This window comes from Heloderma suspectum, chromosome 1 (assembly GCF_057233095.1).
Source record: "Heloderma suspectum isolate Gila_16-S chromosome 1, 16-S_ref, whole genome shotgun sequence".
Taxonomy (NCBI): Eukaryota; Metazoa; Chordata; class Lepidosauria; order Squamata; family Helodermatidae; genus Heloderma; species Heloderma suspectum.
This window is the reverse complement of record NC_139458.1, coordinates 34,546,834-34,560,540: the sequence shown is the minus strand read 5'-3', so window position 1 is coordinate 34,560,540 and position 13,707 is coordinate 34,546,834. Positions and strand designations below refer to the sequence as shown.

General features: G+C 43.0%; 1 protein-coding gene across 2 annotated transcripts in view; it reads left to right on the top strand.

Moving 5' to 3' along the window:
- Nucleotides 1–5,718, top strand: part of SLC24A4 (solute carrier family 24 member 4) — a 158,838-nt gene extending 153,120 nt beyond the window's left edge. For both annotated transcript variants that reach the window (XM_084826872.1, XM_084826862.1), the window contains exons 16-17: nucleotides 2,391–2,456; nucleotides 3,278–5,718. In XM_084826872.1, the coding sequence (XP_084682998.1) occupies nucleotides 2,391–2,456; nucleotides 3,278–3,430 (219 nt within the window). In that variant the 3' untranslated portion in view covers nucleotides 3,431–5,718. The remainder of the gene's footprint in view (nucleotides 1–2,390; nucleotides 2,457–3,277) is intronic.
- Nucleotides 5,719–13,707: the final 7,989 nt, after the last annotated feature.

Below are 13,707 nucleotides of genomic sequence, written 5' to 3'. Positions count from 1 at the left end.
GCATCGGTGATGCTATCTAGCCATCTCATCCTCTGCCGTCCCCTTCTCCTTTTGCCTTTGATCTTTCCCACCATCAGGGTCTTATCAATTTCGTTGTTGCAATTGGTTACTGGCTACATCAAGGGGGGAAGAGAAATCCAGCATTCCTTCCTATTCCATTACAAATGACTTGCAACTGAACATCCCTATGCCAATCTGGACCATAAATAATAAATAATAAGCTTTAGATAAGGCCCTGCATATGAACAATCTACATATCGCAGACCCAAGCCTGTGGTGTATTGATTGTTCAAATGCAGGCCCTTATCTAAAGCTTTTAGGGTCATCATACAGATGCTTTAGTTGAAAGTCATTTGTTATGGAATAGGAGGGAATGCTGGATTTCTCTTCGTCCCTTGATGTATCCAGCTCCAGACGTGGCAGCCCTTGCACTGTGGGTTCCTGAAGTAATAAAAATAAAATTGCCAGTATTGTAATACGTTCATACAAATCTGTGATGCCAGCACACTTGGAATACTATACACTTCTGGTCACCTCAAAAAGGATATTACAGAGCTGGACAAGGTGCAGAAAAGTGCAACTGAAATTATCAAGAGGCTGGAGCAATTCCCCTATATGGGAAGGTTACAATGGGTAGTACCTAATAGGGGTTGTGCGCATGCAACCAGTCCCACTGGCCCCGGTCCGAGTGCAGCCAGCCCTAGGTCCACATGCAGCTAGAGTAAAGCACTTCCAGGGACAAGCCCCTATGTGCACGAAAACACTAGTTTCTGGAAGGGGCAGGACCTATTGGATACTACCCAATGTTTGGGTCTCATGAGCTTAGAAGAAAAGTGATTAAGAAAGCAATCCTGTGGCTGCCAGACACTCTCTAGCGGGCCATAGGATATGCTCTATTCTGAGAACCGACCTTGGAGCCTGTGCTCCAAGGTCAGTTCCCAGAAATCTGATCTCCCCCCTTGTCCACGCTGCCTCCGAGGCAGCATGGAGAAGCCCCATCCTCCGCACTCAGAAGACGAGCACGGAGCGACTGAAAAGAGGCAGGACTGGGGGGCGTTCCAGGGTGGGGAGAGTGGAGCTGCACGTACAACACATCCTATGTGTCGTACAGCAGCTTCCTCTCCCAGCCGGCCCCCCTGCTGCTAGACAGCCGAAAACGTCTGTCTAGCGAAAAAGAGCAAGGCAGGAGAGGCGCAGAGGGAATGATCCCCCCGTGCCTCTCCTGCCTTGCTTTGGATAGGCGGTCACCTCCGAGGTCGGAGGCGACCACCTGTCTACTTAGGATTGCGCCCTAAGGGATAGGATAAAGGTGGAGAACATGATACATGCTGTGAAGGAAGTGGTGAAAGGAGAGGTTTTTCTCCCCCTATCATAATGCTAGACCTGGGGTCATCCAACGAAGCTTCGTGGTGGGAGATTTAGAACAGATAAAAGGGAGTAGTTCTTCACACAGCACATAGTTAAAGTATTTAACTTGCTACCGCAAGTTGTAGTGGTGGCCACTAAATCGGACAGCAAGGATTAGACAAATTAATGGAGAATAAGGCTATCAATGGCTACTAGACACGATGGCTGAATATTACTTTCAGTGTCAGGCAGTGGGCCTCTGACTGCCCGTTGGTGGGGAGCACAGTATGCTAAATTGTGCTCATGTCCTGTTCTGGGCTTTCCATAGGCGTCTGGTTAGCCGCTGGAATGCCGGACTAGATGTGCTGGATCAAACCAAGGGCCTGGCTCTTCTTATGTTCTTATGTAAATACTTGCGCGTTCTCTCTCTCCTTGCCCACTTGAAGCTAATGTATGCTGTGGAAACAAGGTTTGATCACTGACTCTCTTTTCACTGTCTATGGCAAAATTCCCATTGATTTCAAATGAGCAGACAGTTTCCTATTGACTCCATTTATTGGGAACTAAATATTGTGAATTATTTTTACATTTACCGTCTTAAACTCCTTCCAATCCCAGGTGAAGACCTTTTTATTCTCCCAGTATTTTAGCATTTTAGCTTCCTAGCCCTTTAGCTTTGGTGTTTTAAATCTGTATTTTAAATCTCTGCATTGCTGCTAGGTTTTATTCTGGTTGTACTGTTATATTGTGGCTTTAAGCTTCCATATTTTATATTGTTTATGCTGTGCTTTGTGGTTTTAATTTTTGGGAACTGCCCAGAGAACTTTGGCTATTGGGCCATATAGAAAGGAAGGGAAGGGGAGGGGAAGGGAGGGGGGAGGGAGGGAGGGAGGGAGGGAGGGAGGAAGGAAGAAAGAAAGAAAGAAAGAAAGAAAGAAAGAAAGAAAGAAAGAGAAAATAGCAATTTGCTACTTAATATAACCTTGAAGTATGATCAATATTTTAAAGCTACATATATTTTTTTCTTCTTCTGATTTTCACAGGTTAAGATAAACAGCAAAGGACTAGTCTATTCTGTTGTGCTTCTCCTGGGATCTGTAGCTCTTACCGTAAGTGCGCTCCTGTTGTGTTAGTCTTTCTCTGTACCTAGTGAGGTCAGTAGGATGGGCTGGATCCAATGGGACGCTCATGTGGGCGCCCCAGGCCCACCAGCAGCAGCACGCACATGGCCAGCGCTGCTGGTGGTCATGGTGTGCGTGGCTCCTACCACTGGCGGCCATGATGTAGCACTTCCAGAGGCAAGCACCAAAACCGTGGGAAACATTTGTTTCTGGATGGGGCGTGACCTGCTCCTTCCAGAAGCAAGTGTTTCCACTTGTTTCAGCACTTGCCCCTGGAAGTGCTACATCGTGGCCGCCAGTAGTGGGAGCCGCATGCACACCACTGCCAGTGGGCCTGGGGCACCTGCACAAGGGTCCCATTGGATCCAAACCGATATATCTATATAATATGAATGTGATGCTATGAGGCAGACTCCCCAGAGATCTTAGCATTTCATATATTTTTAGATGCCAGTTCTTCACCAAAATCCATGAAGCATCCCAAGAGATGTGATTCCTTGAGATTTTAGGCAACGCTAAAGTTAGCTGTGAACCTCCTCTGACAACAGTGCTGGACAGTTAATTTCTTAGAGCTGTCACCCAATTAAAGAACTCTTAAATCAATTAATCATATGAGTGATGGGACAGTCAGAACATCCTCTTCACTCGGAAGCTCCTGACAGCATCTCATCTGCTACTGGAGGATGCTGAGAGAACACATGGAAATCAGTTTCCTTGTGCAATTACTGAAACTTCAGTTTAAAAGTCTCCTTTTGTAGCATTTACTTTCTATGATTCTTAGTTATAACTTAGAGACCATGTTCTTACAGGTTGGTGGGATCCACATCAATAAATGGAAACTTGACAGGAAACTGGGCATCTACGTGCTCGTCCTTTACGCCATCTTCCTGTGTTTTTCGATACTGATAGAGTTTAACGTCTTCACTTTTGTCAACTTCCCAATGTGCCGAGAAGATGACTGAAAGAAACTGCCGATGGACGTTATCTGGACCTATTGTGCTATAACTGACAGGAGACATTTTACATTTCTACCTGCTTTTTATCCAAAATCTCAGTGTCTTTCCTGCTTCGTCACCTTACAAGCCCTTTTCCTCCGATTGGAAGGGAAACCAATGTTTCGTTGAATAACGCGCAAGCTCAAGGCAACTGAAGCATTTTCTTCTTTTTCTTCCTCTTTGGGTATTACTGCTCCATCATGCAGTTTTGTGGATTTCATGCAGAACTTGCAAGAGCCCAGTTCTCACTGTCCTTTAGGCAGTCGATCATCAACCTCAATTTTAACATGATGCCTGGTGAAACACACACGCACCCTTATCTTCCTTTGTATTGCATATGGCTTTCCAAATAAGAGGAAAATAGAATGGGTCCAGGATTTTATCTTGGCTCATTTCAAGTAACTCAGCCATGCACTCTAATGCACTTACTATGACATGCACTACTAAGAACCTTCCTTCTCCCTTTCAAGTGCTCTGTTTATAGAGAACTCTCACTGACGCTGAGGACTCTTTGGTGGTGTTCAGTAGTACTTTGTCACTTTTTTATTGTTTATAAAAAGGAAAACGTGAAAGACACAAGAACAATTCCACAAAGAAAGAGGAGGAGATGGTTAATGCTACACTACTGATGATTCTAAAAATCATAGAACCTGAAGTACAGTGAACTGGATATCCGTACTTGAAAATGACAACACGTTGCTCTACGATCAGTGGGAACAACATCAAATATCAAGAATGACTGTATATGGAATATTAAGTTTTTAAGTCAAAACGTTGTGCCAGTAAGCATACCCCCTAATTTTAGAGGAAAACAGAAAATGGAAAACTAAAATCCTGGGTGCTCAGTAAACTAGTTGTGAAGGTAATCATCTGAAAAATGTGAGTCTGTTCCAGATGCCTTCCATGTTTGCATAGGTGAACTGTGAATCTGGAGGTGAGATATATATATATATATATATATATATATATATATATATATATATGTGTGTATGTGTGTATGTATGTATGTATATGTATATATATATGATTGCTGCAAAATCCGCAGCTTGAGGACCCTTCTCCACAATCCCAAATGTGGATTGAAATGTGTACTGAGCTTCTTGAGTGCCCAGTGAAACGGTTGTGTTATCGCTTCACTGCATGCTCCACCCCTCCCTTTTTCAAGGCAGGCCCATGTTTGAGTGAATGCTTTGGAAAACTGGGCACCAGGAACATGATAAAACAGCCTTGAAAAACTGGGATCTGAACACACGTCAAAATAATCATGGAACACTGCATGGTGTGCACAGATGCACTTTTGTTCCTGCACAACGCATTTGAACCGGCTTTTGGCCAAAGATTAGGTCTGCCCAGTCAGTACTGTGAAGATCGTTATCCACTGAGATTGGCAGAGATCATTATCAGCTAAGACTGGCTAGACCCTTAAGAACTCCATCCCCAGTCCAATTAAGGCAATTGGGAACAATTGACAAAATCAGTATCAGTTGGGAAAAATGGAGACCTCTTTCATTTCAAGCATATAGGCAGTTACACTGGAGGAAAACGAGGGTTCCAACTGCCTACATACTTAATTGCTTTGCTGCCCAAAATGCTCAGCACTTTACAGGATAGAGTCTCTCACACCAAGTGCACTTTGAGGACTACTGTTAGCGTGATAGACATACAGATCATGCCTGATTTGGCAGCTGAGTTAGATTCTTAGCCACCTAGGGTCACAGTCTGGTTTCTGTACTTCAGCAGTATATATTACGAATGAATTAGGTCTGGATTTTTATGGAGAACTTGACCCATAAAATATCTTGGGACATTACTACAGCCGGGGGGAGGAAGTATGGATGCCTCTAATCCCTTGTTTTTGCTCTTCTTGTATAGCGTTGGAAGCAAGGGCTTGCACATCTCCAGCATGTTGAGGGGCATAAGCTGCATGCGCTTCTAGAAGCTCATGCCTCTCTGTGTGAAAAATGCAAAAGACTCCACTTTAGACCTTTTAAGGAGAAGCCCAAAAACATGAAGTGCAAGTCACCTGTACTTCCTGATAACGTCTGAAGTGGTTCTCTGTCACCTGGATTGCTGAAATGGGTTGCTGATCCCCTGATCAGATTCTCCAAAACCATCAGCACATTTTAATACTGTTCCTTAACTCCAAAATAATGTATTGTGAAGTTGCTGATGAATGCAGAATTTCTACAGAAGCACAAGTTATCTTTATACATAGCTTTTTATTTTTTTAACGTACATTGCTAAATAAAATATATCAGATATATTTTTGCATGCACAACAATTTGGCAGAGTTCCCGCAATAATTGCATCAGCAAGAACAGAATACTACAGTACTGTAGGAAGCAAGCAGAGCTTTTCACAAAGGACTTGAAAATTGCTTGATTGATCACCCACAAATCTTTGATGATGAGACAAATGCCCCGACTGATCAGCCATCTCTTTGCTCACAAATCAATCTTTTCCCAATGTCCCCACCCCCTGCAACTCTCCTTGCAAGAGAAAGTATTGCTTCTCTTGGTCAAATCTTAATGGTAGCCCATATAGTCCAATTCACAATTTTATTTATTTATTATTTATTTATTTCATTTCTATACTGCCCAATAGCCAAAGCTCTCCAGGCGGTTCACAAAAATCATGATCAAATTACGTAAATAGAGGTGCCAGTTCACAATGACCATAGAGGGAGGAAAGGTATAACATATAAAAAGGGCCTGCAGGGTTCTATGGTAAAATGGGGGGTGAACAGTTTGCTTCAGACAGCAAGCATTTGAAGCATCAAGGTTTAAATGAAAATTTAGATCTTCCGTCTATTTTGTCCTTGGCCAAAAATTGGATTCCTGAACATACAAAACTGCTACAGGACTGGTTCATATATGCATGTTTCATCACCTGATGACTGGTACCATCAGGTGTAAATGAGCCATCAGGAATAGAACTTTCCTGTCACCTTCCCTCAGACGTGAGACTTGTCAAGGGAATCTGATCACACAAGGCTGTTTCACACATTACCTGAAGTTTGCCTAGGTTTGTTAAGGAGACTTGCAGCCAATCCTGGCTCCCTAATGAGTGTATGATATATGTTTGGATTCACATAGCTTGTTCATATGATCAGTGTAATTCCATGGCTGTCGCATTCACAGGTTGCTTTGAGGCGTACACCTAAAAATATAATGTGTGAACTTGCTCAACATGCAGTGAGTATTTATATTATATGCATGCATATCTGAACCAGTCATACATCTAAACAAGCAGCAGAAGAGAGGCAAAAGGGCACTTTTTGTGTTGCTTGTACAAACATCCACACAGCCTGTCTTCTGCATTATTTATTCAAATTGCACAGAACTGCTGATCTTTTTCAAAGCAAAATTGTGCACAGGCAATTCATTATAATGGGAAATGTATTTTTTAAAGGATCTCTTTGCTGTTAATTGGCACGAGGCATTCATCGCTTATTTTGAACAGAGTTTATGAAAAGGGAGAAACTCCTTCATAATCTTCTTTTGTTCTTTGTAACAAATAGCAGTATTGACTAAGCTAGCAACTGAATAAAAGGGCCACGGTGGCTTAGTGGTTAAGACGCTGAACTGCAGACTGGAAGGTCGACAGATCAGCAGTTCGAGACCTGAGTGCTGTGTGACGGAGTGAGCTCCCATCTTCAGTCCCAGCTTCTGCCAACCTAGCAGTTCGAAAGCAAGAAATTGCAAGTAGATAAATAGGTACTGCCTCTGTGGGAAAGGTAACAGCGTTCCGTGCACCTCGGTGTTCAGTCATGCCGGCCACATGACCACGGAAGCGTCTTCGGACAGCGCTGGCTCTTCGGCTTAGAAACGGGGATGAGCACCGCACCCTAGAGTCGGACACGACTGGTTGGGGACACCTTTACCTTTACCTTTTTAACAATTGAATCCCACAAATCAGCTTTAGCTGCCATAGTGCAATCATTTGCTTCAAAATAAACCCCTGCTCTCTTCCTATACTTGGTACATTGGGGGAGATGGGCCATGGAAGTTAAGTGCCCTGAAGCCAATGTGCAGTCCCTCACACTCAGCTTACGATGGCTTGCCAGCCTCCCCACGCCCCCATGCCAATCCCACCATGGCAAACAGGAAGTAGAACAGCATCACTGAAGCAGTGTCGATTGCTACAGCTGCTGTACCAGCACTTCGGCTGGGATTGTATTCCTGGGCCAGACCAAAGGGACATCTTGTCTCCACAAGCTGACTGCAGGATTTGAATGCTCATGTGGTGGCCTTCGCACAAAAGCTTTTCAGGTGAGACTGTTAAGTCTCTGCCCTTTCTTTGAGTGGATTAGCCCGTCATAAAGATAGCAAATAATGCAATTAAGATAAGGAGGTTTTGCTTATTTGTTAGGTAGGTATGATATGTATGGCACAACCGTGTAGTGTACAGGTGTTTCTGCATTATGGCATCAGAGAGGGTAACCCAGAGGGGACTTTAAAAGCATTTTCCTCATGTTCTGGGAATGCCATGGTCTAGGCCAGCCTCCCCCAACTAGGTGCCTTCCAGATGTTTTTGGACTACAACTCCCAGCCTTCCTGACCATTGGCCATGCTGGCTGGAGCTGATAGGACTTGAAGTCCAAAACATCTGGAGGGCACTGGGCAGGACTAGGCAGAGACACAGAAAGAGGCATTTTATGATTCCCTCATCACCTCAGAGAAGGAAAGCTGTATGTTTGTATCAGAATTTCCATCTCCTTCCCTCTCTTATTTTGCTTCAGGAACTAATAACAAGCAAACAGACCAAAAACTCTAGACACAAATCTCATTCTTTCATCATTCTCATGGCAAAGTAGACTGGACGTTGCCAGCACTTTAAAGGAGTCTAGATCTGGATTCCAAAAGCCCATAGTCCCTGCATCCTGAGGTGCTCCTAGATTATATTACCAGTTACTTTTTGACAGATACCAATACAATCAGTCGGATAAAAGACTATCCCATTTGGCAGTTGTTTATAACTGAATCATAGAGCTGGTGGGTGTCTCGTAGGCTATCTGGTCCCACCCCCTGCTTGGTGCAGGGAATCCAGAACTAAAGTATTCCTCAACAGATGTCTGTCAGCTTCTGGCTGAAGACCTCTATGGGGGGAGAGAGCCTCCACTATCCCCCTAGATCAGGGGTGGGGAAGCTCAGCCCTGGGCCAGATCTGGACCTCCAGTCTTTCTCAAATGTCCATGGCCTTCCCCCTAGTCCCAGCCCCGTCCCCCAGCTACTGATTGGTTGGTGGTGTCTTGATGTCTTGGCTTTTGTGTAGTTTTCCCCCATTCTAAAGGTAGAAATGCCTCTCTTATGGCCTAGTTACTGGCAGTATGGCTTACGGCCTAGTTACTGCTGGTAAGAGCTAGAGGCTTAGTTACTGATAGTAAGAGCTTTAAGCTATAATGTGCTAGTATTTGTTTTTGTATTTGGGGGCCCTTTTGCCTTTGGCCCCGCCCCTTTTGCCTTTGGCCCTGCCCCTTTTGCCTTTGGCCCCGCCCACCACTGGAATGCAGCTTCTCTGAAATTGAATTTGGCCCTTGGGCTGAAAGAGGTTCCCCACCCCTGCTCTAGACCTAGGCAATTCAACTGTATAGGAAATCCCACTGTCAAACCACCGTTACCATAAACATATTTCCCCTAATATATTATGTGTCTGTGTGCGCACACAGAACTTTATAATTTGCCAAAACATTCATACACTTGATATGAGGGCAATGATGAACAGTCGTGCTGAAGATTTCCATAGTACATTTGATCCATATGCAAAAGATCCTAGCATCAAAGCCATGCAGACAAAACGAGCTTCTTGGGATAAAGAAAACACAAACCCTTGGCATTTGACTCAGTCCCATACTTGTCCCAGGAACTATATTTTTGCAGTATTTTGCCAAGAATCTCCAAGTTGATTGCAAACTTGTGCCTTGTGTTTGCTCCTGAAACAAAGTGGACTGAAAAGAAAATGCAATCAGTTTTTATTTTTTTTTTACAATAAAATTTAACACCAGAGAATTATGTGTACCTTCCCATCCAAACTGCTCAGAATTTGCTTCACATCCAGTAGAGATATGTGTGTAAACAGTTGTGTTTATTAGGGAAAGCTGAATAAGTCCTGAATAAGATTAACTGTATAGGTAGGTGTATTGTATGACTCCTGAAGTGGATGAGAGAGAAAGCTTTCTGTTCTGATACCAAAGGCGCCACTAGATTAAACATAACAAATTGCTTTATTTGGGAATGTACACTGTGTGTATGTTCATAAGATGGATGAAGTTAGACATAAGGCATGGAGGTCTCAAAAGACTGATTCACAAACCAGAAAACCAGTATACTTTGCATTTAAGGTGGCATATAGACCAAACCGAAGAGCCATTGCACCAGCAAATGAATGTATCTGCCCTTGCCATTTCTGACATAATAAAGCGTACTTTGAGTTCACTCCATTGTAAATGAAGTCAAGACACCTTTACAGGTCTGTGTTTCATCCTAAACATCTAACATCATAATCCTTGTTATTTATTAAAATATTTCTAAACTGCACTTCGGATATCAGGGTGGTGTACAAGAATCTGATAAAAATTATCAAACAAATACAAGAAAGCAATAAAACCACATTGTCAGAATATAATCCAAAATCGGGGTGCCATAACAGAAAAGGCTCTCTCCCTTGTTGACACATGTACTTGGAGAAGAACCTCCTTTGACGGTCTTAAAGCACAGGCAGGCTGATACAGGGAGAGGCACCTCTGTAGACATTTTGGTCACAAGCCATTTAGGGCTTTAAAGGTAAGCACCAGCACCTTGAATTGGGCTTGGAAGCAAATAAGCAGCCAGTACAGCTCTTTCAGAATTAATAGTATGATTCTGCCTAGCTATGCTAGTCACAATTCTGTGCTAGCTGAGGCTTCCGTGTCATCTTCCAGGGCTGCCCCACATACAATGCATTATAATCCAATTGGGAGGTTACCAGAGCATGAAGCACTGTGGCCAGTCTATCCCTATCCAGAAATGTTGTAGCTGGCGAACCAGCTGAAACTGGTAAGAGCTCCTAGCCACAAAGGCTATCTGGGGCCTCAGGTGAAAAGATTGGATTGAGGAGTACCCCAAGCTGCACACCTGCTCTTTTAAGGGGAATGCTACCCCATCTTGAATAGCTGCACACCCAATCCCAGACATAAGAATCAGCAACCCACAGGGCCTCCGTCTTGCTGCCGTAATTCAGCTTCAGTTTATTGACATGTTTACTCAGCAGTACGTCCCACTGTTTTCAGTGGAGCTTACTCCCTTGTAAGTATGGTTAGGATTGCATTTTCAGTTGATCAAATACAAATCTGGTCTTATGTTCGCTGGGATGGGGGTGGGACTTAAGTTCCTCTAAAATAATTTCATAGGTAAATGCTTGATAAACAGCAGAGAAAGGCAGATTAGCGGATTCAGAGCAGTTTCATACTGTGGCTGGATACAGATGATACCTTTCTTCAAGAGCTAAAGATGGTTTGGGGGTGGGATCACTGCTAGTGGTGCATATTTAACCCATTTTTGACTGTGATAAATAAGGTTTTCCTGGTTTGGGATTGGATGATGAAGATGATGATGATATTATTGTTGTTGTTGTCGTCGTCCTTGCAAAACATCTTAATTTTTTAACTTATTTTAGGAATTCATATCCTTCCTTACATACTAGCTTCAAGGCAGCTTACACATACAATGTAATAGTGATAAAACAATTTGATCCAAGTGAAAGTGGGGTGGGGGAATAGATGTGTGTACACTGGGTAAACAATGCCACCCTCTTAACTTCCAACTCTCTCTTTTTAAAAACAAACACAAACACAAAGAAAAAAAACCTATGATCTGTTTCCATCCTTCTACACTTCTCTCAAAACAGCATAGCAAAGGAGAATGTTATCGGGTTGTTAGTTTTTTGTTTCAGGTTTTTGTAGTGGCCCTGAATCTGCAGAGGGATCCGTCCTTCAGGCTCTACCAAGTGAGAGTACTACTAACTGAATTGATACTGCAGGACCAAGTCTGGGGTTTGTGTTGTTTTTTAAAAAATCATTGTGTAAGAGTTAGCTTTATATTTATTTTTATGACTATGTGATGATCCGAGCTCTGATCCTGTGTTGCGAGCCAGGCTGGAAGATTGCTTGCCCACGTCTTCCCTTTTGATCAGTTCTTTTTCCTTCTTGCTCAACTCATCATCATTGTGCCAAGTTTATTTTTGTTTTTATATGATTTCTTACATCTGCTGCAGTTGTAACAAATAGGTAACTAGTTTCTCAAGAACTGATTTTTAGTCATTGTTGTTCAGTCAATTTTAAAACAAAAGACACAAGGAAAGGGTTCCCATTTCTTTTCTTAGATTTTTATACTGACAATTGTACAGAAAGTTGAATTCATCATACCAAGTTCCATTGTGAATGTAGAAATTGGCACTCTTGCCCCTCTGCATCTTTCGATTTTCACAATCTTCTGTCATTTTCCATCAAATGGTTCTTCCTTGAGTGGTTGAAATTGTATAACAAGAGGTGACTCTACACATGGACATCACCAGATGGTCAATATCGAAATCGGATTGATTATGTACTTTGTGGCCAAAGAAGGAGAAGCTCTATACAGTCAGTAAAAATAAGACCTGGAGCTGACTGTGGCTCAGATCATGAGCTGCTTCTTGCAAAATTTCAGCTGAAATTGAAGAATGTAGGGAAAACCACTAAACCATTCAGGTATGACCTCAATCATATCCCTTATGAATATACAGTGGAGGTGAGGAATAGATTTAAGGGATTAGACCTGATAGACAGAGTGCCTGAGGAACTACAGTTGGAGGTCTGTAACATTGTTCAGGAGGCAGCAACTCAATCCATCCCAAAGAAAAAGAAATGCAAGAAAGCAAAGTGGCTGTCTGATGAGGCTTTACAAGTAGCTGAGGAAAGAAGGGAAGTGAAGAGCAAGGGAGAAAGGGGAAGATATATCCAACTGAATGCAGAGTTCCAGAGAATAGCAAGGAGAGACAAGAAGGCCTTCTGAAATGAACAATGCAAAGAAATCGAGGAAAACAACAGAATGGGAAAGACTAGAGATCTCTTCAAGAAAATCGGAGATCTCAAGGGAACGTTTTGTGCAAAGACGGGCGTGATCAAGGACAAAGAAGGCAGGGACCTAACAGAAGCAGACGAGATTAAGAAGAGGTGGAAAGAATACACAGAAGAACTATACAGGAAAGATCTTAATGTCCCTGATAGCCATGATAGTGCGCTCACTGAACTTGACCTGGACATCCTCGAGAGTGAAGTCAAGTGGGCCTTAGGAAGCATTAGTAACAACAAAGCTAGCGGAGATGACAGTCTTCCAGCTGAGCTATTTAAAATCCTAAAAGATGATGCTGTTGAAGTGCTGCACTCAATATGCCAACAAATTTGGAACACTCAACAGTGGCTACAAGACTGGAAAGGTCAGTTTACATTCCAATTCCAAAGAAGGGCAATGCCAAAGAGTGTTCAAACTACCGTACAATTGCGCTCATTTCACATGCCAGCAAGGTTATGCTCAAAATCCTACAACCTAGGCTTCAGCAGTATGTGAACCGAGAACTACCGGAAGTACAAGCTGGGTTTCGAAGAGGCAGAGGAACTAGAGATCAAATCGCCAACATTCACTGGATCATGGAGAAAGCAAGAGAATTCCAGAAAAATGTCTATTTCTGCTTCATTGACTACGCTAAAGCCTTTGATTGTGTGGATCACAACAAACTCCGGCAAATTCTTAAAGAGATGGGAGTACCAGACCACCTTACCTGTCTCCTGAGAAACCTGTATGAGGGCCAAGAAGCAACAGTAAGAACCAGACATGAAACAACTGATTGGTTCAAAATTGGGAAAGGAGTACGACAAGGCTGCATATTGTCACCCTGCTTATTTAACTTATATGCAAAGTCCATCCTGAGAAACGCGGGGTTGGATGAATCACAGGTCAGAATTAAGATTGCTGGGAGAATTATCAACAACCTCAGATACGCAGATGATACCACCCTAATGGCAGAAAGCGAAGAAGATCTAAAGAGCCTCTTGTTGAGGGTGAAAGTGGAGAGTGCAAAAGCTGGTTTGAAACTCAACATTAAAAAAACGAAGATTATGGCATCTGGCCCCATCACTTCCTGGCATATGGAAGGGGAAGAAATGGCAGCAGTGACAGATTTTATTTTCTTGGGCTCCAAGATCACTGCAGACGGTGACTGTAGCCATGAAA